This window comes from Microtus pennsylvanicus, chromosome 4 (assembly GCF_037038515.1).
Source record: "Microtus pennsylvanicus isolate mMicPen1 chromosome 4, mMicPen1.hap1, whole genome shotgun sequence".
In the NCBI taxonomy this organism is placed as follows: Eukaryota; Metazoa; Chordata; class Mammalia; order Rodentia; family Cricetidae; genus Microtus; species Microtus pennsylvanicus.
Window position 1 is genome coordinate 41,113,516 of NC_134582.1, and position 20,760 is coordinate 41,134,275.

The 20,760-nt window shown below is 44.5% G+C and overlaps 1 protein-coding gene across 3 annotated transcripts in view; it reads left to right on the forward strand.

Annotated features, from left to right (window-relative positions):
• The first annotated feature begins 5,634 nt into the window (after positions 1–5,634).
• Positions 5,635–20,760, forward strand: part of Prelid2 (PRELI domain containing 2) — a 70,840-nt gene continuing 55,714 nt past the window's right edge. The window contains exons 1-2 of one of the 3 annotated variants that reach the window (XM_075968761.1): positions 5,635–5,840; positions 19,760–19,817. In XM_075968761.1, coding sequence (XP_075824876.1) covers positions 5,766–5,840; positions 19,760–19,817 — 133 coding nt within the window. In that variant the 5' untranslated portion in view covers positions 5,635–5,765. The remainder of the gene's footprint in view (positions 5,841–19,759; positions 19,818–20,760) is intronic. The other 2 variants (XM_075968764.1, XM_075968762.1) reach the window with 2 other exon arrangements.

Here is a 20,760-nt window from a genome sequence, read left to right on the forward strand (position 1 = left end):
TGAAGCACCCCGCATTAGAGGGAGAGTCCTAAGACTCAGGAAGCAATGAAACTTATAAGAGTCAAGAATCTCAGAAAGCTACAGGACACACAGGATCTGTCTCCAGGTCACATGGGCAGCAAACAATTTATAGGGGAAGAGGACTCTTAAGTGGAGCTGCCTGTGACCTGTGGAAAGAGGGCCAGGGATGGAGCATCTGCGAGTTGCTGCCAACCATGAGTGGGCTTTTTAGTGATGCTGATACCTCAGAGCCGTAATTCATGCTGCAATAAACCAGTTCATTCACCAGGCTTGTTTTGTTGGAACTGTTTATCTACTCTGGCATCTGGTCTTTTGTTGGTGCTCCACGTGAAGTGAACAGATGTTTGTTCATGTGTCCCCAGGAAAAATTATGTAACACGGGGATTAAAAATTAACCACTGTTGCTATGTGTGCGTGTGCGTGCGTGTGTGTGTGTGTGTGTGTGTAAACTAAAAATAGACTTACTGAGAATCCATCCTAAGACTTCAAGTTAAAATACCACAAAGATATTTACACATCAATGTCTATGGAAACAGTTTACACAATAGCCAAGTAATGGAAGTGATTTAGGTGTCCATCAACAGAGGAAGGGATAAGGACAATATGGTGTATATAGACGAAAGAAGTTTTTCCATCTATAATGAAGAATGAAGTTATGTGGTTTGTGGGATAATGGGCGCCCTAGGAGATAACTGTGAGAAGTCTTAGAAAGATACATGTTTTTTTCTCATGTGGTTCCTAGACTTCATATAGATATACAAAATAACGTATGTACACACGACATGAAAGCATAATGATTGTAGGATATAGAGAAATCAAGATTGACTTAAGTTGCAAGCCCCTCTGCTGGCTAGGTTTTGTAGTGTGGTAGGATATTGTGCAGCCTGATGGTGGTGAAAAGTCATCAAATGGCTTTACCTAGCTGTGTACCCCATATAGTATAATATACACCTTCCAGGCAAGATGTGCCCTCTGGTACAATAATGGCATGCCTATTACAGGAGTAACCAACTGCTTTCCGCTTATAATGGAGGCCTACTTCACAGGAGGGAATTCATTCCTGGCACTGCAAGCCTGGCCAAAACTTTTGACTGTGGAAGTCATAGGCCCCAGTGAGGATCCCAGTGAGGATGTTGCTGTTATTGTTTTGCCAAATGAACCTGGTGTTAAACTGACTCCCAAGTGTTTGTTTATAACCATAGATCAGTGTTGCTTTTAGCTTTAGTCAGAAAAGCTTTTTTTTTTTTTGATGTGGGAGACAGTTAATGTAGAGATTCATAGCTGGTCAATATATTGAGAATAAGTGAATCTTAAGTGCTCAGGCTTAATCTAGACATTTATATATGTATGTCTAGATTATCACCCCTTTCAAAGTTCAGGAAGATATTTAAAAAGGAATCTAAGAACCAGAGATTAATGAAGAATTCTGTGATACAGCTTCCTGGACACAGCATGGTGATTGCACTCACAAACTACAATAAGCTTTAGCTTTGCACAAGATCTAGTCTAGACTGGGCCTGTTGACATTTCATCATGGATAGAGGAAGGATAGAGGTGACACCCTCCTCCTCCATGAGGAATATTGGCAATTAATGGTTTCTAGGCATGGGGTAGTCATTTTCTTCAATGTTGTGGCTGCTGGTAGGCTGTCCATGCTCCATTTAGTAACTACCTACCCAAGGCCATCCCAGTAACCCTAATTAGATTCACACACACACACACACACACACACACACACCTACAAAACAAAAAAATAGAAAGTGAGAAGAAGGAATTCTGTGGAGATGGAGGGATAAGACAGAAAATCAGATTCATGGGTGGTGAAATGAGTAAAATATAGACTTGCATGAAATTGTCAAATAAAGAAATGTCATCAGCAACAAAGAAAGTAGAAATCATTGGCATTGGTGCCATACGCCTTTAATCCCAGCACTCAGGAGGCAGAAGCAGGCACATCTCTGAGTCTGAGTTTAGCCTGGTCTATAGAGCTAGTTCCAGGACAGTCAAGGTTACAGAGAAACCTTTTGTCTTGAAAAGAAGCGAGCGAGCCAGCAAACAAATGAAAAAGAAAGTAGAAATGAAATAGGCTATGGGGATAAAGAGGGGAGGGGGGAAAGAGGAGAGCAGGTGTTGGAGACCAGCTTCCACAAAATTACCACTTACCAGGGCAGGGGGCATGGAGATGAGAAAATTAGTAAAGAGAACAAAGACACGAGTGAAAATAATAAAACAAGAAACATAGGATAGCACCAGGAGGAAGTTCCAGCGAATGAATACTGAAATCACCTGCGTTTAACTTCCATTTGCTTAAAATACCCCAACCCCAAAAGGTAGGAGTAAGATAAAAACTGGATTAACATGATACAAGGAAATAAATAGATTAGTTGAAGGATTGCAGGTTACATCCTTGGTTAAACATTCTGTTGTGATGAATCTAAAATGGCTGAAAGACACTGAAGAAAATGCTCAACATCCTTAGTCGTTAGAGAAATGCAAATCAAAACAACTCTGAGATTCCATCCTACACCTGTAAGAATGGCCAAGATCAAAAACACTGATAACAACTTATGTTGGAGAAGATGTGGGGTAAATAGAACACTCCCTTATTGCTGGTGGGAGTGCAAGCTGGTACAGACAGTTGCTTTGGATATCAGCATGGTGATTTCTCAGAAAACTGAGAAACAACCTACCTCAAGATCCAGCAATACCAATTTTGGGTATATACCCAAAGAATGCTCAATCATACCACAAGAACATGAGGTCAACTATGTTCATAGCTGCATTGTTTGTCATAGCCAGAACCTGGAAACAATCTAAATGCCCCTTGACTGAAGAATGCATAAGGAAAATGTGGTTACACTGGAGTACTACACAGTGAAAAAAAATAACATTTTGAAATTTGCAGGCAAATGGCTGGATCTAGAAAACACCATATTGCCTGAGGTAACCCAGACTAAGAAAGACAAATATAATATTACTCACTTATAAGCGGCTTTTAGACACAAAACAAAGAAAAACCAGCCTATAATTCACAATCCCAGATAACCTAGACAACGAAGAGGACCCTAAGAGAGACGTACATGAATCTAATCTATATGGGAAGTAGAAAAAGACAAGATCTCCTGAGTAAATTGGGAGTGTGGATCATTAGAGAGAGTAGAAGGGCGGGGGGAGGAGGGAGCTGAGGGGAGAAATATACATAGCTCAATAAAAACATTAAAAAAAAACATTCTGTTGCCAGAACGAGACAAGTAATGCTTACATCCTAGACCAAAACATTCTGTAGGCAAACCACTCCCTGAGTGGAATCCATAGTTGTCTCCTTAAGGGAGTAGGAACCTAGCTGGATTCTTAGACTTTTGTTTGAGGTAGAAACAGATCTACTTCTTAACACCTGAAACACAAGGGCTGGATATTAGCCACACCCATTGACAATAACCTTGAGAGAGAAGAAGTCTGTGAGCTCAGTCTAGGTGGGTCTTTTGTTTGAGGTAGAAACAGACAATAACCTTGAAAGAATAAAAATAAGTTCTAATTCTCTGACCTTTGGTCGTGGTGGAACAACGCTGAAACTCTCTGACCTTCAGACCAAGCAGAAATAGGCTCACAGTTTGGGCCTTCACAGGCAGGGGATATGGAAGGTCTGCTCAATGTATGAAAATGACCTGTAATACAATACTATGCATAATGAACATACACACCGAAAAACTAAAAGAAGACAAATAATTATCATATTCTTGTTGCACAAGATATTCAACTGGAATACAAAGGAATTGTTTTGAATTAAAACATAGACCACAAGCCGGGCGGTGGTGGCGCACGCCTTTAATCCCAGCACTTGGGAGGTAGAGGCAGGCGGATCTCTGAGTTTGAGGCCAGCCTGGTCTACAAGAGCTAGTTCCAGGACAGGCTCCAAAACCACAGAGAAACCCTGTCTCAAAAATCCAAAAATAAATAAATAAATAAATAAATAAATAAAACATAGACCACAAGGAATTAACTATTTAACTTAGCAATTTTGTCACTGGGAACTTGGCATGTGTAGTTTGAGTCGGATGGTGGAGGACAAAGCTGTGAGAACGGCTCAGGACATTGCAGGCCTCACACTTGAGGAATACAGTTGAAGGGGGAGCTGTCTGGAGGGATACGGGGAGTTGGCTTTTTTGTTTTGTTTTAGGGTGGAAGACATCACAGTGTTCTTGTGTGCTGCCTGTAATGATCTCGTAGGTGTGGATGCTGATGATACAGAAAAGAGGAGGAGCATTGCTAGGGGGATGCCCTCAAGTAGGCAAGAAGGTAGGAGCTTTCAGTGATGTGCTGGGGCTGACTGCAAAAATAGCCTTTACTAAATATCTATTATTATACAGTTATAATTAAGGTATTACGTATATTTATATATGTTTGTTTTTGAGGCAGTAAATATTTAAGATGCATCACTTGTTGTTGGTGCTACTTTGCTCATTATCTATATGGAGGTTATCTTTTACCACCCCTATGTGGATGGTGAAGATACTTACTGGTCCTGTACTCTATTCCCAATTCCATAGTGAGATTAGCTTTAAGTATAGTAGCATCATCATCACAAGAACTGGCAACTTAGAGAAGAAAGGACTCTGTTCAATTTGCCTTATAAGGGGTGTGTGTGGTGTGTTAAGTATTTGTCTGTCCAGCCTGGATTTGGAAGCCAGGTAGACAGACTGTTCCTAAACTAAGTGCGGAAAATTCACCCACAAGGAAGAGGTAAAAATCTTCCTATTACTGAGTGAGAAGGTCATCAGGTTATGGCCTGGGAACCAGGCAGGGAAGGGAGGCAGTGGCAGCCTGCGATGAAGGGAGGGTTTGTCTCCCAGAGTGACCCTGAACAGCACGGGCAAATATGGACGTCAAAACTTCAGGGAATGTTCCTGTTCAACCTAGCAACCATGTCTTTAGGCCCTGTGACTTTACTTGCCCACATTATTGAGTGGGTGCCAAATCCCACACCGCATTCATTTTACCCAACAGCAGGACAGGTCAGATTCTCTGCTGAGTCTGTAGTGTCTTGCACACAGCACGTGTGCAGAAACAGGTGAATAATTTAGTGAATAAATGCAACATTTGCTTCCTCTAGTAACAACTGCTCTTTGGAGGAAGGGATACACTTCTTTTGTATCCCTTTTCTTGCTGGCTGGTGCTTAACCTTAGCCAAGAAACTTCCTCGAGTTGCTCGCAAAGGCAGACTCTCTTTCCTAGATTGTTCTGGGAAAAGAGCAGCTTCCTCCTCACCAGAGGCCCAGTACCACTCCTCAGGCAGATTAGTGACGCGTGCAGCCGCTGGCCTTTGTCTGGCCGGATTTAGCTGAGCCAGGTTGAAACACCGCACACACCCACAGTTTCAGGGCGGAGACTTAATGTATTTATTACATCCTTTTCCTATTTGGTTCTGTCAACAGAAGATATATTCTGTGACCTCCGGCAGTGACGGCTTAAAAATCTGGCTGCAAAGCGCAGGGTTGCAGGGTGTAACCGGGTGGCTCAGAGGCAGGGCACTATCTGCAGGCGTGGCCAGGGAGAGCACGTGTTTGAGACGGTCTTCCCTGTCGCTGGGGTCTGGGGCGTGTCCGGTGCTATCTTTAAAGAACACAAGTGAAAAGGGACTTGGGTGTGACCTATAGCCTTGTCTCCGAGGGGTACAATAAAGTTTAAGAAGTTTGAAAAGGGGTGTGGCCGGAGATCGGCAAGGCGCCTGGAGAAGGGTGCGCGACATGGGGGTCACCGTGGACGTTCACCAGGTGTTCCAGTACCCCTTCGAGCAGGTGGTCGCTTGCTTCCTCCGAAAGGTATCATTCCCTCCGACCTAGGCGGTGTGCCCGCTGCCCAGAGCCTAACTGTCCGCTCCCCCGCCCCCTCCCCCTGTCGCGCAGTGACAGGACCCCAAAAAGCTCAGGGGTCCTAATCCATTCTCCGGGTCCCCCTCCAGCGCGCTTGCTGCTTTCGGGATGCACCGCGGAGGGTGGAGGCGGAATTCCTCGAAGGTTGCTCTCTGGGAGGAGCGGAGGCTGCCGTGCAGGGCCTCACGTCCGCATCCTGCTTGCCTCAAGCGGAGGTTGTTGGCTCTGGGTGGCTTCCCTGGGGGGGACTGTCTGGTCCAGCCTTTTAGTTCATCACCCCCTCCTTCAACTCTAAAACACGGCCCTGAAGCTGTAATCTTGGGAGACTCAGCGTTGCTACACTGTTTCAAGACTTTCTCTTTTCCTAAATAGCTGTGGGGCGCCCTGCAGAGCTCACTCTCTCTGGACCTTAGTTTGCTAATCTGTGGTGTGAGAATAACAGCGCACACTCCTAGTGTTGTTGCGAGGATTCGAGTGAGGTAATCAATTATTAAAGAGTGTTTATCAGAGGATTGATGGTTATAAGGGCTTTGAAATACTGCTGTTTATAATATTGCAGTTTTGGGTTCAATGGCCCTCCTGAGGGCTCCTCCTCGGATGGTGCTTCAGGCTAACAGTAGAGTGGAAAAGATTCTTGAGAACTGGTTGTCACCCAGACCTGTGGGGTGCGATCCTGGACTAATCTGCTTCCAGTTCACTTAGGTCTCTGGGTGGCCCTGGTCGGAGGTCTTCTCGTCAAGATTTAGTGTTTGTAAGATGAGGAGATGTACCTGTAAGTCTTCTAAGTCCCTGTAGCTGCCTGTGAATTGTAGCATGGGATCTGGCTAGCCTGGAAATAGCCACGGGGTGCTGGGAGGGTGGTTAGAACCTCCATTACAGGAGGGGCCTCCATTGCTGAGAGAGACACAGCTGGGGACCCAAGGTAGGGTATTCAGTACAGTGTTGCTGTGGAGACCTTTGTTTTTTTCTTTCATTTCCTTTTTTTTTCTTTCTTTCTGTTTGGCTGGAGGCTTTACCTCCAGCCCCCTGACTGAGGCAACTCCCAGGGGAGGGAGCTTATATGGGGTGAAGTTCAAGTCAAACGTTTTCCTTTTGGGGGGGGGATAGCTCATTGAACTTTGGGAGCTAGAAACATTAGAATGTGCCTTGTACCTGCCAGGTCCTCAGCAACAGTCTGATGAAATGAATGAATGAATGAAGGAAGGAAGGAGTGAGTGAGTGAGTGAATCTGGTGTAGACTTTGTCTTGGGCCAGGCTTCTAGGCACACGTGCACATGTTTTGTTCTGATTGGCAGTTTGGAGTGGGTGCCCAGTGCATTTTTGTGTTGGCCCCTTTTTCTGCTGTGATGGTGTAATGAGCTTGCGAGGAGGAAATGGCTATCTTTGGTTCACCGTTATGAAGGCTCCGGTCCATAATTACCCGATCTAGCTTGATTTCTGTTGTAATAAAACATTAACTAAAGGCAGCTTGGGGAGGAAAGGCTTTATTTCAACTTACAGGCTGTATTTCATCATTGCGTGAAGTTGAGGCAGGAGCACAAGGCAGAAACTGAAGGCAGAGACCGTGGAGGAATGCTGTTTACTGGCTCACTTTCCCTGGCTCGCGTGGCTAACTTCCTTCCAGTCTCGTGTAACAGCTCGTGAAACTCCTTCCACAATTCTTCCCTCCAAACGCCACGGTCAGGTCCATCACAGCAATATCCCCCTCTTCTGTACCAATTTCTGTCCTCCTTTGCTCCTCTGATGCACTGAGAAAACACTGGCCAAAAAACAACCTGGGGACAGAAGGATTTATTTCATCTCGTAAGCTCCCAGGCCACAGTCCATCACTGAGGGAAGACAGAGCATAATCTCAGGGCAGGGACCCGGAGGCAGGAACTGAAGCACGGGGAATGGAGGGACATCACTGGCTTATTTGCTATGCCTTGCTCAGCCTGCCCAGTTTTGGCACCACTCACAGTGGAATGGACCCTCCCACATCAATCATTCATCAAGAGATTTTCCCTCAGATACGCCCACAGGCCAGTCTGAAAGATGAAGTTCCTCAATTGAAGCTCCATCCTTCCAGGTGATGCTACTTGATGCTAAGTTTGACAAAAAATAACCAGCCCAGTTGCACTGCCACTCTGGGCCTGTGGAGGGGCAGCATCTCAAGGCAGGGCCTAGGGTGGAGCAAACCTTGTGTCTTGAGCCAGGCAGCTAAGTAGAAAAGGGTGGACGGACTGCGGTCCCATAATTCAACTCAAGGGCATGGACCCAATTTCTTTCTGCCATTCCCCACCTCTTCCAGAATCCACACCGGGCTGCCCTGAGACCTAACCATTAACAAACAGTCTGTGGGGAGCAGTCAAGAAGCAAACGGTAACTGTCCTTTGGAGAAGGGTTGTCATCATGAGAAGGAGATCCCTGCCTTCTCAGAATGGGAGGGACACTTTGTCTAGGCTTCACCGACCATCTGGAAGGTCAGAGGTAACTTTTGGGTGTGTCCTCCTCCCCTTTCAACTCCGTCCGCCAAACCATGCACACCACACCATACACATGCTCCTTTGCAGTGTACTCCTACGCAAAGGTTTCAGGTACAGGCGATGGGTTTTAAAGCGTGAGCCCAACATTAATAAATGATGACAGCTCAGCATAATTTCAGTGGGTGATGCATACCTCACACAGGGAGCCTGCAGGGTGGTGGGGAGGCTTGCAGCAGTCCTACGCGGAGGACTTCAGGTAGGCTTTCGCAGAAAAGTCACATCTATAAAAGGTTTGCTGAAACATAGATAGGCGTTTTCTAGGCAACCCATCATTCCCTCCCTCCCCCCTCCCTCTCTTTCTCCCTTCCTCTGTCTCTTCCTCTATCTCTCTCACTCTGTGTGTATGTGTGTACGTATGTCTGTGTGCACACATATCTGTATGTATGTAGGTATGTATTATGTATTTATGTATGTGTGTATACATGTGGGCATTTGCTCTGAATAACACAATATTGTCTCTACTTCTCCAAGCAGCCCAAGAAGTCATCATGACTGACTTATTCACGTCGTGGGGGAAACTGAGGCTCAGAGAAGTCTCAGTAACTCTTTAAGCACCCCCACCTAGCAGGAAGGAGAGCCGGGATCTCAGCCCATCTAATCGGAAGCCTGTGTCTTACCAGCACTCTGTGTTTCTAGCCCTGACACAGTGGCCACTCAGGAGATGAGCGGGAAGGACAGTGGTTCAGGGTTCAGCTTTGCTGGGTGCAGTGCTCCTTGATTCATTTGCTTTTCTTCTGGGTGGACCACTGTACCTAACACGAAGCTTAGCTTAGCTGTGTGATGGTGGGACACAGCAGTTGTTGGCTGTTTTTGTGCAACAAATCACTCCAGAACTTAGAGACCTTGTCTAGTGACAGGCTTTTAATGCTGGCGATTCTGTGGGTTGACTGAACTCATGTGGTTGGATTTAGTGTGTCATGTGGTATAGCTGAGGTCACGTATATAAGTACATTCAGTCAACATGTGGTGCAATCCTTATAAGATAGTCCGCTGAGGGTTTGGCACAGTTAATAACTATGGAGGGACCCAAGTGTGGTGACACATGCCTGTAATCCAAGCAATAGTGAGTCTGAGACAGGATGGTCATCACATGTTTGCGTTCACTGGGCTAACTAGCTGGATCCTGTCCTAGAAAACCCCAAACCAAACAAATGAAACCAACATATCAACAAAAAGGAATTCCTGTAGGCAGCCATTGCTGCTGTGGCTTATGAGAATAACTTCCTGTCATGTCCAGAAGACACTGTTTTCTTCTGGTCCTCCTGAGCTCTTACAGACTTTTCATCTCCTCTTTGAATGGTGTCTCTGAGGTGTGTGTGTGTGTGTGTGTGTGTGTGTGTGTGTTGGTGTGTACTCCACGGTCCCTTATGCTCTGCCATTTGACTAGCTGTGAGTTTCTGTGTTAGCCACCATCTACTTCAGAAAAACACTTCCCTGATGAGGTCGAGAGCTGTTAGACACTGAGTATTCTAGCACAGAGTGGAAAGGGGTTCCCGACCTCCCTATGGCAGTTCATGGCTTCTCAGGGAGGGAGAGTTAATTCTAGCATAGAGTGGAAAGGGGTTCCCGACCCTCCCTATGGCAGTTCATGGCTTCTCAGGGAGGGAGAGTTAATTTTCCTCAAGGGTGTAGCTCCTGGAAGTCTACATACTCCAGTAGAGGGCCCCACACCTAGAACTATATGGACAGCATAACTTAGAGTTGATGGGATATATAATAATAATAATAAATGAGAGGACATGAAGTTGGGGTGGGTAGGAGATGTGAGTAGGTCTGGGAGGAGTTAAGGGAAGGAGCTGGGGATGAATATGATCAAAGTACATTGTGTGAAGATCTCAAAGAATTATAAAAATATTGATTTTCTAAAAAAGGAGTTGCTTCGTCAGGGTGGAGATGGTCCACTGACTCCCTGATTAGGAGTCCCCGCGCAATGAGGAACATGCTTAGCTGTACACACGGCCTCCTTTATCACTGTGATGCCACTACCTTCTCGGCTGGTTCTGAGGATCAAAAGTGTAAGTTTGGCAGGCATGTGGTTTTTTATTTTTTATAAAGCTTTGGATAGAAAGAGTTATATTTTGGGCAAAATGTACTTTTACTTTTCTTTTGGTCTTTATGATGATGATTTTTTTAAAAAATTAATAATGGAATTCTTTTAAACAAAGCAGTAGACAGGAGGGACAGTCATGTGAGAAGCTCTGGGGACATTTAATCTGATTTTGTACAATGCTGGGCAAAGCTGCTTTAGAACTGAGGACATCGTGTCTTAAATAGAATCTACTGATCTCTGGCTTTCGGTATGTTCAGATTCGCTTTCCAAGTTCTAATTCACGACTATTTTTAAAACATGAAGATTATTTGATCTCCTTCCACCTGTCTGTTGGCGGCTGTGGGCAAAACATTAGCCACATGCTTTCAAAGATGAGTGGTACCTAGAAAACAAAGGATCCAATGTTCTGTTTGTGGAGTACAGTGTTCCTCAGCCTCCTCATGGGGGAGGGCTATGCCACCCAGGACAGAAACTGTGGTTTCTGACTACTGTAGCATCTGTGGCTTCACTATGCCATTGGGTTATTTTGTTCCCTCCTTCTCCTCCTTCTTCTCCTCCTCTACCTCCTCCTTCTCCTCCTCCTTTTTCTCCTCCTCCTCCTTTTCCTTCTTTTTCTGAGACAGGGTTTCTCTGTGTAGCCTGACTATCCTGGAATTTGCTCTGTAGACCAGGTTGGCCTTGAACTCAGAGATCTGCCTTAAAAGCGAGCACCACCAACTGCCCCGCTGTACAATTCTTACCTTCCCAGCACTCATCACTAGAATGTTTTCCTTCTGTTTGACTAGGAAGTTGTGTAAACAGATGTGGTGGTATAGATGGCAGTTCTTTGTGGAGGCTTCTGGAGTCCTTTTGGTGGGTGTGTCTCTCAGGTGCTGGGTGCTTAAGAGAATTCCTTACGTGTCATCTGCCTGGAACGTAAAGCCATTACTAAAGATGCAAATGAGCTATGGCGATGAGTGGATTCTCAGGTCTGTCCAAACGAGTCCAGAGAGCTTGCGGTTTTTCACTGTAGACTTGTTCAAGTTGACTTTGCTTCTTGCAAATGTGGGTGAACTCCAACGGAGATTTATCTCAACTGTTTCCATTGTTCCAAGCACCCAGAGAAGCTCTAGAACACAGGAAACATTCAACAAACTGTTCCATGAAGAAAGCTCACCCTCTTGTGGTTCACAGTATACAATTTTACAGAAAAGTCAGTAGTTGGGAAGCTGAGGCACGAGGATTGTTCGCGCTCATTAGGCTGAGGTCAACCTGGGCAACACAGTGAAACACCCTCTGTCCATTTCACAAAATGAAGCAAACCAAAACTCCAACAGATGAAAGTCAACACAGAGTCCAGAAGCATTCCTGGAATACTGTAAGAAAATGGAGTAAAATAAATTTTGACTTCCATCTGTGACCTGAGGTTTTATTTATTTCAGTGGCATGCTACATGGAAAGGATCAGTGTTTACTCTTAAGCTCGTAAAGGTGATTTATGAAGGGCTATTTCCATTTAGAGTGGGAAGCGGATTGGGTAATTAATAACGTTTCCTTCTGATCCCATCTTCAGCCCCTTGCAGACCTGACACTTACGTGTGTGGAACATCTTTCCCCATGGAGTGCCAGAAGTATTTGGGAGGATCTACATGGCCCAAATCAGTGGTTTGGTTAGATGTTAGGTCTCAAAGTCAAGCAGTGCCTCAAGATGATCTTTATGCCCCGTGCTGGGTGACCCTTTTCGTCTTCCATTCTTAGGCTCTCCTGCAAGCCGAGGTGTGACATGAAGGAGAAGTTGGGGTGAGGAGCATGGCTCTCGTGTCAGGCTGTAGTGTCGACAGTTGAAGGGGTGTGACCAGCTCCATTCATGTTTCTGCGCCCCAGTTTCCTCGTCTATAGAATAAGGATAATAGCCATCTTCTAAGGTTGCTGAGGGATATTAGGTAATGCATGTAGCGTGTACTTCAATGTGAGCTCTTAGCTTAATGCTGGGGCTTGGCAAGTGCTTTCAAAGCCCTTGCTAACTTCTGCATATCTTTGCGTTTGCTCGGGAGTGTGAAACTGAAAAGCTGGCGGGGGGGGGGGGGGGGGGAGGAGCAGCCTACAGAAATCTTTACCAACTTAGAACAATAAGGGAGAAGGTGAGCATGAATAATGGTGCACATCTGCATGATAAATTATTTTTTAAGTGCAATTTAAATTTTAAAGCGTGCTTAGTAACTCATCTAGTGGAGGCTGTGGCTTAGTGCGGGAAAGAAGATTTTTTATCTATCCAATTGTTAATAGTTACATATTCATTATATGCCTATTAATTGTTATTCATGGTAGACCTGTGCACCCTTTGACAATAAATAAAACATGACCTTGTCCTGAAGGTGCTTCCTGTCAGGGAGAGCAGAGAGGAACATATTGATTATTGTGCCAAGCTGTCTCAGGGGCATAGACAGACATATAACATGGGGCAAAGTGCATTTGTTAAAATTGCATTTTGCTCTGTAGCTCAGGCTGGCCTTGGGCACTTGGTACTCTTCCCCAGCCTCCCCAGTGCTACAATTCACAGGCATGAGTTACCACACCAGGCAGATCAATGAAGTCTTGATTAACTGGTGACTCATTTGATCTTGCAATAAGTCAACTTTGCCTTTTTTTCTGGAGTGAGCTACTTTATGGCGACCATGAAAAGGATGGGCAGTATACGGTGATGTTTCTGTGTAGTTGAACACGCAGCAAGGCCCTTTGAATGTGTTTGGAAGCAGCTGGGTAGCAGATCCCCTTATAGTGAATGGAGCAGATACATGTTTGCTAATGGTCCGGCCAGGTTTACTACAGGTCCTCATTCTTTGTGCTTTCTCAGATAACCTTATTCAAAAGCAGATTCCTATGAAGACATTGACTATGAGGCGGAGGACCCAGTTTCAAAAGGCAGGTATTGACTTCTGAACTTTTCAGATAGCTGATATTTTAATAACTTCCTGCTCTTAAGAGAATACTTCCTGAATGGTGATCTTTCCCTTAGCAAACAAAAGTAGAGGCTATAGCTTCATAAGGCTCCACCCATAAGTGCACTAAAGATTCCTATAATAGATGGACTCAATTTCTTGGTCTCTTACTTTAATAATTATGTATTTGCTTTAATGTACATTCTCCAAACTTGGCATCACGTGGCTTTTGGGCCTCTCTTTTAAACAACTTTTTATTAATGTATGTGAGTTATAGGTAATAATGGGTTGCATTATGATGTTTTGTAATAATATAATATATTTTTTATCATTTTTAAACTCATTCCCCTCTATTGTTTCCCTCCCATACCAGCTGATACCCTTCCTCTTCCCAACTGCTTCTCCCTACTTCATGGTGTGTGTGTGTGTGTGTGTGTGTGTGTGTGTGTGTGTGTATGTGTGCCTGTATTGGAGAGAAACACAAAGAGAAAGAGAGACAGGGTCAAATGAATTTCATTTGTGTGCTTACAGGAGAATGGTTAGGGACTATCTACAGGAGTGTGGATATCTCACCAGTAACTACACCACTGAAGAAAATGTCTCCCCCTGACTCCCCCAACTATTAACTGTCTATAGATCTTCAGAGAGGAAGGGGTGAGCGTCACCCCAGCAGCAGCAGTTAACTGCCTAGAAATCTCCAGGGAAGGGTGAGTGATTATACGTGCCCTCCATCATGGAATAATGTTGATAACGCCCAATCTTGTCAGCTCTGTGAGTTTACAAATGCAACAGCACAATCCCAGAGAACCTAGAAGGCTCTAAGGGAGACATACATGGATTTACATGGGAAGGAAAAAAAGACAAGCTCTCCTGAGCAAATGGGAGTGTGAGGGTCATGGAAAGAAAGAAGGGAGGAGAGAGGAGAAAAATGCATAACTCAATAAAAACAATAAAAAATACAATAAATAAAAAAAGAGCTCAAAAGCTGTGCTATACTTTGAGACCTTGTTCTACAACACTCTGTCCCTTTCTCCTGCTCCTACTTTCTTTAAATCTCCTCTTTCATTGTGTTCTTGGAGCCTTGAAGGGGGTGATAGAGATGTTCTATTCAGGGCTGAAAGTTCAATAGTCACTTACTCTCAGAACTTTGACCAACAGTTATGTCTTCTCAGTAACCACCTCTTACTGCAAAAAGAAGGGTCTCTGCCCAGAGGTGGCAGCAGCATTCATCTATGGGAATAAACATAATTACTTAGAAGCCAGTTTGATGGACACAGTGAATCCATTTAGCAAAACAACAGCAGCAGCCTTCCTAGTAGACCCATGACCTCTCCAGCCACAGGGCTTTGACCAGGCTTCCTGTACTGAGCACTGGTTCTGCCCTATGAAGCAGGCCTCAAATCCACTTTGAAAGTGGCTGGTTACCCCATAATGGACTTGCTACTGTAACACTAGTGGGCACATCTTGCCTGGAGATTCAACAAAATCGTTTGCAGGGTCCAATGCTGAGCAAGACAGCTGAGGACAGTTTCCCTATCTGCGTAGCACTGCTGACCCAGTAAGGGCTAGTTGTCATGGAGAGAGCATCCAGCTCACTTCTAGCTTAATTTCTCCATGTCCTTAGACCAGAGCATGTGCTTGCTTCATCAAGAGGGCCTTACCATCTAGTTCCAGTGGGCAGCCAACAGCGGCGGCAATCACCTGTATTATTTTGGAGGCCGCAGAGGGATTTGTAGGGAGGTAGCCCATCCCTAGAAAAGGGATTTTCATTTAATAACCTATGGATTATAGGAGTAGCTTTATTTCCCCATTCAAGATGCCTCCATTCAAATGGTTTCCAGCCTCTTTTAATATGTGAAGAGGAAAATGAAAAGGAGTGGGTGATAAGTAAGCATTTTACCTTTTTTAGCGCTGCAGTAGACTTACATCATGGGAAAGGAAAGGAGTGAGCCTGCTTTTTCTATGAAGAAAGTAAAATCATAAATTAGATAAAAAATGAAGCCAAATGCACCTTGGAAACTCTCCAGACTCACCGATAAAATACAGCGCACCTGGTGTGTGTACACAGCCGCTGAGCCAGGCTCAAGAAAGACAAGGGTATTTTGGCAGGAAGTGGGTCAACAGACCACGTTGCTTTCAGGAGTATCTGGAATATGGAGTGGGGTTGGGCAGGCCAATCTCTGTTCATGCGCAGGATTTACACAGGAGACTTTTAACAAGCAGGGTTCATATAATACTTACTAGTGTGTTTTCTTGTTTGAAAGGGAACTAAATGAGATCGTGCAGAGCAGCCACTGTGTAGCCCACACTGGGTGTGCACAGTACAGCCACGCAGGGTGTGCACAGTACAGCCACGCAGGGTGGGCACAGTACAGCCACGCAGGGTGTACACAGTACATCCACGCAGGGTGGGCACAGTACAGCCACGCAGGGTGTGCACAGTACAGCCATGCAGGGTGGGCACAGTACAGCCACGCAGGGTGTGCACAGTACAGCCATGCAGGGTGGGCACAGTACAGCCATGCAGGGTGTGCACAGTACAGCCATGCAGGGTGTGCACAGTACAGCCTTGCAGGGTGGGCACAGTACAGCCATGCATGGTGGGCACAGTACAGCCATGCAGGGTGGGCACAGTACAGCCATGCAGGGTGGGCACAGTACAGCCATGCAGGGTGGGCACAGTACAGCCATGCAGGGTGGGCACAGTACAGCCTTGCAGGGTGGGCACAGTACAGCCTTGCAGGGTGGGCACAGTACAGCCATGCAGGGTGGGCACAGTACAGCCATGCAGGGTGTGCACAGTACAGCCTTGCAGGGTGGGCACAGTACAGCCATGCAGGGTGGGCACAGTACAGCCTTGCAGGGTGGGCACAGTACAGCCATGAAGAGTGGGCACAGTACAGCCATGCAGGGTGGGCACAGTACAGCCTTGCAGGGTGTGCACAGTACAGCCATGCAGGGTGGGCACAGTACAGCCTTGCAGGGTGGGCACAGTACAGCCATGCAGGGTGGGCACAGTACAGCCATGCAGGGTGGGCACAGTACAGCCATGCAGGGTGGGCACAGTACAGCCTTGCAGGGTGGGCACAGTACGGATCTGGATCTGATTGCATCAAGTTCTATAGTCATATGGTGTTCGAATAGATGTCCAGAAATCATGAGTAGCACTTGAGGTCGTCCCCGGCTGGTGGGAAGGGCGCCTAGTATGAGCTCGGAGCAACCTCTCCTCCCTTACTCCCTGAGTATCAGGCTTTCTATGTGTTTTGTGTGTTAAGAATTAAAACAGGACTATGTAGGTTACCACAAGATGGCATTCTATTATTTCAAGTAATGCCAGGTAGAGAGAGCCTTGGTTCGATACATTTTTAATTTCTGAAATGCATTAAAATATGTGCCATCCGTGTCACAGTATTTAGCGGTTTCACACAAACCTCTAATTTCCTTCGCCATTCTTTATGGAAACTTGAGGTCTATGTCTGTTAACTCATGGAGGAAAACAACTTAGATTTTGCAAATGATTTTTACTAGAGTGAATAGTTCATGTTCTCATGTTTAGCTATTAAAAGTTCCATTTTCTTATAGCTGTTTGCAAGGACTGTAAAACGAGTGACCTTTAAGTGTTTTCTACTGTGTTTTCCACACTTTTCCGTCTATCACCCTGTCTTATTTTCTCTTAAGCAGATCTGACATATTTATTTACTGCTTTTGTTTGTTTCTTCAAGTAATGTATGAATTCTTTAAGAGGCTACATGGTGTTCATTTCCTGACCACATCCTCAGTGTCTGGAACAGTATTTTCCTGTCTATCTATCTATCTATCTATCTATCTATCTATCTATCTATCTATCTATCTATCTATCTATCTATCTTAGTTTGAAAGAAAACGGCCCCCATAGGCTCACAGGGAGTAGTGCTATTAGGAGGTGTGGCTTTGTTGGAGTAGGTGTGACATTGTTGGAGGAGTTGTGTTACTGGTGGACGGGCTTTGAGGTCTCAGAAGCTCAAGCCAGGCACTGTCTTTCCCTGCTGCCTGTGGATCAAGTTGTAGAACTCTCAGCACCATTTCTGTCTGCACGCCATTATGCTTCCTACCATAATGATAATGGACTAACCCTCTGAACTGTAAGCCAGCTACAATTCAGTGAATTCCTTCATAAGAGTTGCCATGGTTATGGTGTCTCTTCATGGCAATAAAACTCGAACTAAGACACTGTCTATCTATCTGTCTGTCTGTCTGTCTATCTATCCATTCATTTTTTTAAAAATATTTATTTATTTATGCAATATTCTTTCTGTGTGTATGCCTGAAGGCCAGAAGAGGGCACCATTACTGATGGTTGTGAGCAACCATGTGGTTGCTGGGAATTGAACTCAGGACCTTTGGAAGAGCAGGCAATGCTCTTAACCGCTGAGCCATCTCTCCAGCCCCTATCCATTCATTTTTATCTTCCTGCCTGTTTAATCACAAGAAAGATGAAAAGGATCCTTATTTAAATGAATATCCTTTTTCTTAGTAGGTAAATATTGAAATGAAATGGAAGTGTGAAATTGCATAGTTTAACCTGTAAGAATTTCACTGACAGTTTAGTGATGTAATCTGTGCCTGCCTGGCAATGCATTGTGTTTTCCTTCATAATTTAGTTTAGTTATCTTTCTACAACTTACAGCTTGACTGTAACATTTACTAGGATGCATTTATGGATATGTAATGAACAAGCTGGAATGCAGTAAAGGAAACAATTCCATTTCATCTTGGTGTAACAGGGCTAATTCTCACCCTGTCTTCATGGTTTAGGGAGTTGGTGCATCTTGGATGTCTCTGTGCAGGAAGTATCCTTTGTAGAGGGACAGACTCCGAGGTCCACCCTTCTCTTACCAGTGTGGATCTCTGGAGGGCTAAGCTTCATGAAGGTAGTCATTGTAATTTTGAGTCTTGCCGTCTAGGGCTGAACTGAGTGAATGCATGCACAAATGCATCTTTATTCTTATTCTTGTTTCTTTGGAACTCATACTGATAGAGTTTTATATTTCATTTAGAAGGATTCAGGAGTCCTGAAGCTCAAGTTCTCCAGGCAAAGGACCCCTTTTCCTTCCTCAGCATGTACTTGCTCAGTGTGCAAATCAAAAGATGCCATTTGACCACGCTATGAAGCTGGGGTCCTTGGGAGGGGGCAGGGGGTAGCATCAGTCTCCAGTTAGAAGCCATTTATCATGTGGCTTTGAGAGATTCATTCATTCATTCTCCCCCTCTCTCTCTTCTCTCTCCACTTCTGAGTAATGGAAAGGTTGGGTTAAAGTAACTCAGAGGTAACTTCACAATGGAGGCAGTCAGACAGTATCTGGGGTAAGTTACATTATCTCAGGTGCAGTAATTTTTAACTATTTTAACAGGGTATTTAGTTTTTACAAGACTGACCTCCCATATAGGCAATAGAAAAAAGTAAAACCCATACAACCTCATGGTATGCTTTTGAGAATTAACAGACCATGTATGTAAATCGAGTAGGTTAAAAATGGTAGCTATTATAAATGTTGATTCATCTAAATTGTCTTCCAGGACAATTTAATAAAAGAAATTAATTATTTATCAAATAGCTCCTGTGTGCCCGAACCTTATCCTTTTATGGTTATTTGCCTGAGGTACTAACGCAGTCACCAGGCCATGGTCCAGGGCAGTAGTTAAATGAATTCTTTCTGTTTTGGACTGGCCTGTTTAATTCCTGAAACAACCCGATCTTCATCCAGTTTCTGCTTTTAAAAATTAGGGATAATAATATTATGTAACTCTTTCACAATGGAATAATTGTTAGATAGGGTGGTATAATTAAGGCATTTAGCACAGGTCTGGCACTGAGAATATTCTTAGTTTATGTTAGTCTGGTTCATTATTATTATTGTTGTTGTTATTATTCTTTTATTTATTCTCACCTCATTCTCTTCTCTGTTCAGGGCTTAGATAGGATCTAAAGGTTTTCCCGGAGACAGAGGGATGGACTCATTGGCTAGGAGCCCTTATTGGACCTGGGCTCATTCTCAGTGCAGATGTGGTGGCTCACAATCATTTGTACCTCCAGTCCTGGGGGACCTGTCATCCTCTGATCTTCTCTTTGGCACCAAGCACTCACCTGGTGCACATACATATGCAGGCAAGACCACAACCCCCACAGTTAAATAAATTGCCTCTGGATTTTACGAAAGCCCTTCTCACTTGTTTGAACGAGTGGTAAAACCAAGATTCTTGATTTAAAACTGGGTTTTACTTAGAGGCTTCTTGGAAGATACTTTCTAGTCCTGCAGGTACCTGTCATTTCTATCAGCTAATTCATCTTTAAAGAGAATTTTATAAGACTAACTTTTCATTATGTGTTTTCATTTAGTACCCCAACCCCATGGATAATAATGTCATCGCTGTAAAAACTGTGGAAGAAAAGAAAGGTAAGTTCTTTGAATATGGCCTACTTTAGTTATACTCACTAAGGATTCTCACTTTGTAAGGGATACATGTGTGTGTGCATTTGTGTGTGTGTGTGTGCATGTGTGAGTATGTGTGCACGTGTGTGTCCATGCATGTGTGAGTATGTGTGCATGTGTGTGTGTGTCCATGCATGTCTGTGTATGTGTGCACGTGTGTGTGTGCATGTCTGTGTATGTGTGTTTCTATTACATCTCAGGCAGGACCCCTGTCACTTTTTAAATTATATTTGATGGTAAGACTGAGGCCAGGCATAATGGTGCAGGTAGCATGTTGAAGTATTTCATGTGTGCCAATATTTTTCATTAGCTTATTCAATATTTAGAATGTTTGAGGTAGGATTATGGTTTTTCATATTTAATGCAGGAAGAAACTAAAGCACAGAGAGGCTGGCTAACCTGCCTAAACTCATTTGGCTGTATCTCTATCACATGTCAATTTGTAGATGGCAAAACAATCGTAGATAGCACACAGATGAACCAGGCATGGTGTGGCTCATGTCTGCAACCCCAGCCATTGAATGGTGGAGGTGGGGAGAACTAGAAATTCAAGGTTAGCCTGGGCTATTAAAAATAGCAGACAGATGTGATGTTGCCATAAATTGCTTAGATTGTGGAACCATAACTGTAGTTTGGCAAATTATGGCTTACGCTATGTTGTTTTGGTAAGCAAGGATTTGCTGCACATTAGACACTCCCTCTGTATGCTATCAATGGCTGCTTCATCTGAGTTACAGCAAGAACTGAGTATTTGCGAAAGAGACCACGTGGCCCACACATCTAAATTATTTACCTCATGACCCCTTCAGGAGATGTTGACTGTGTTCCACCTCGGGGTGTGGGGTGTGGTGCTAGGGTCTCTGGTGCTCTTTGCATTCCCTCCTTCTGGGGAAGAATTGTGACAGTT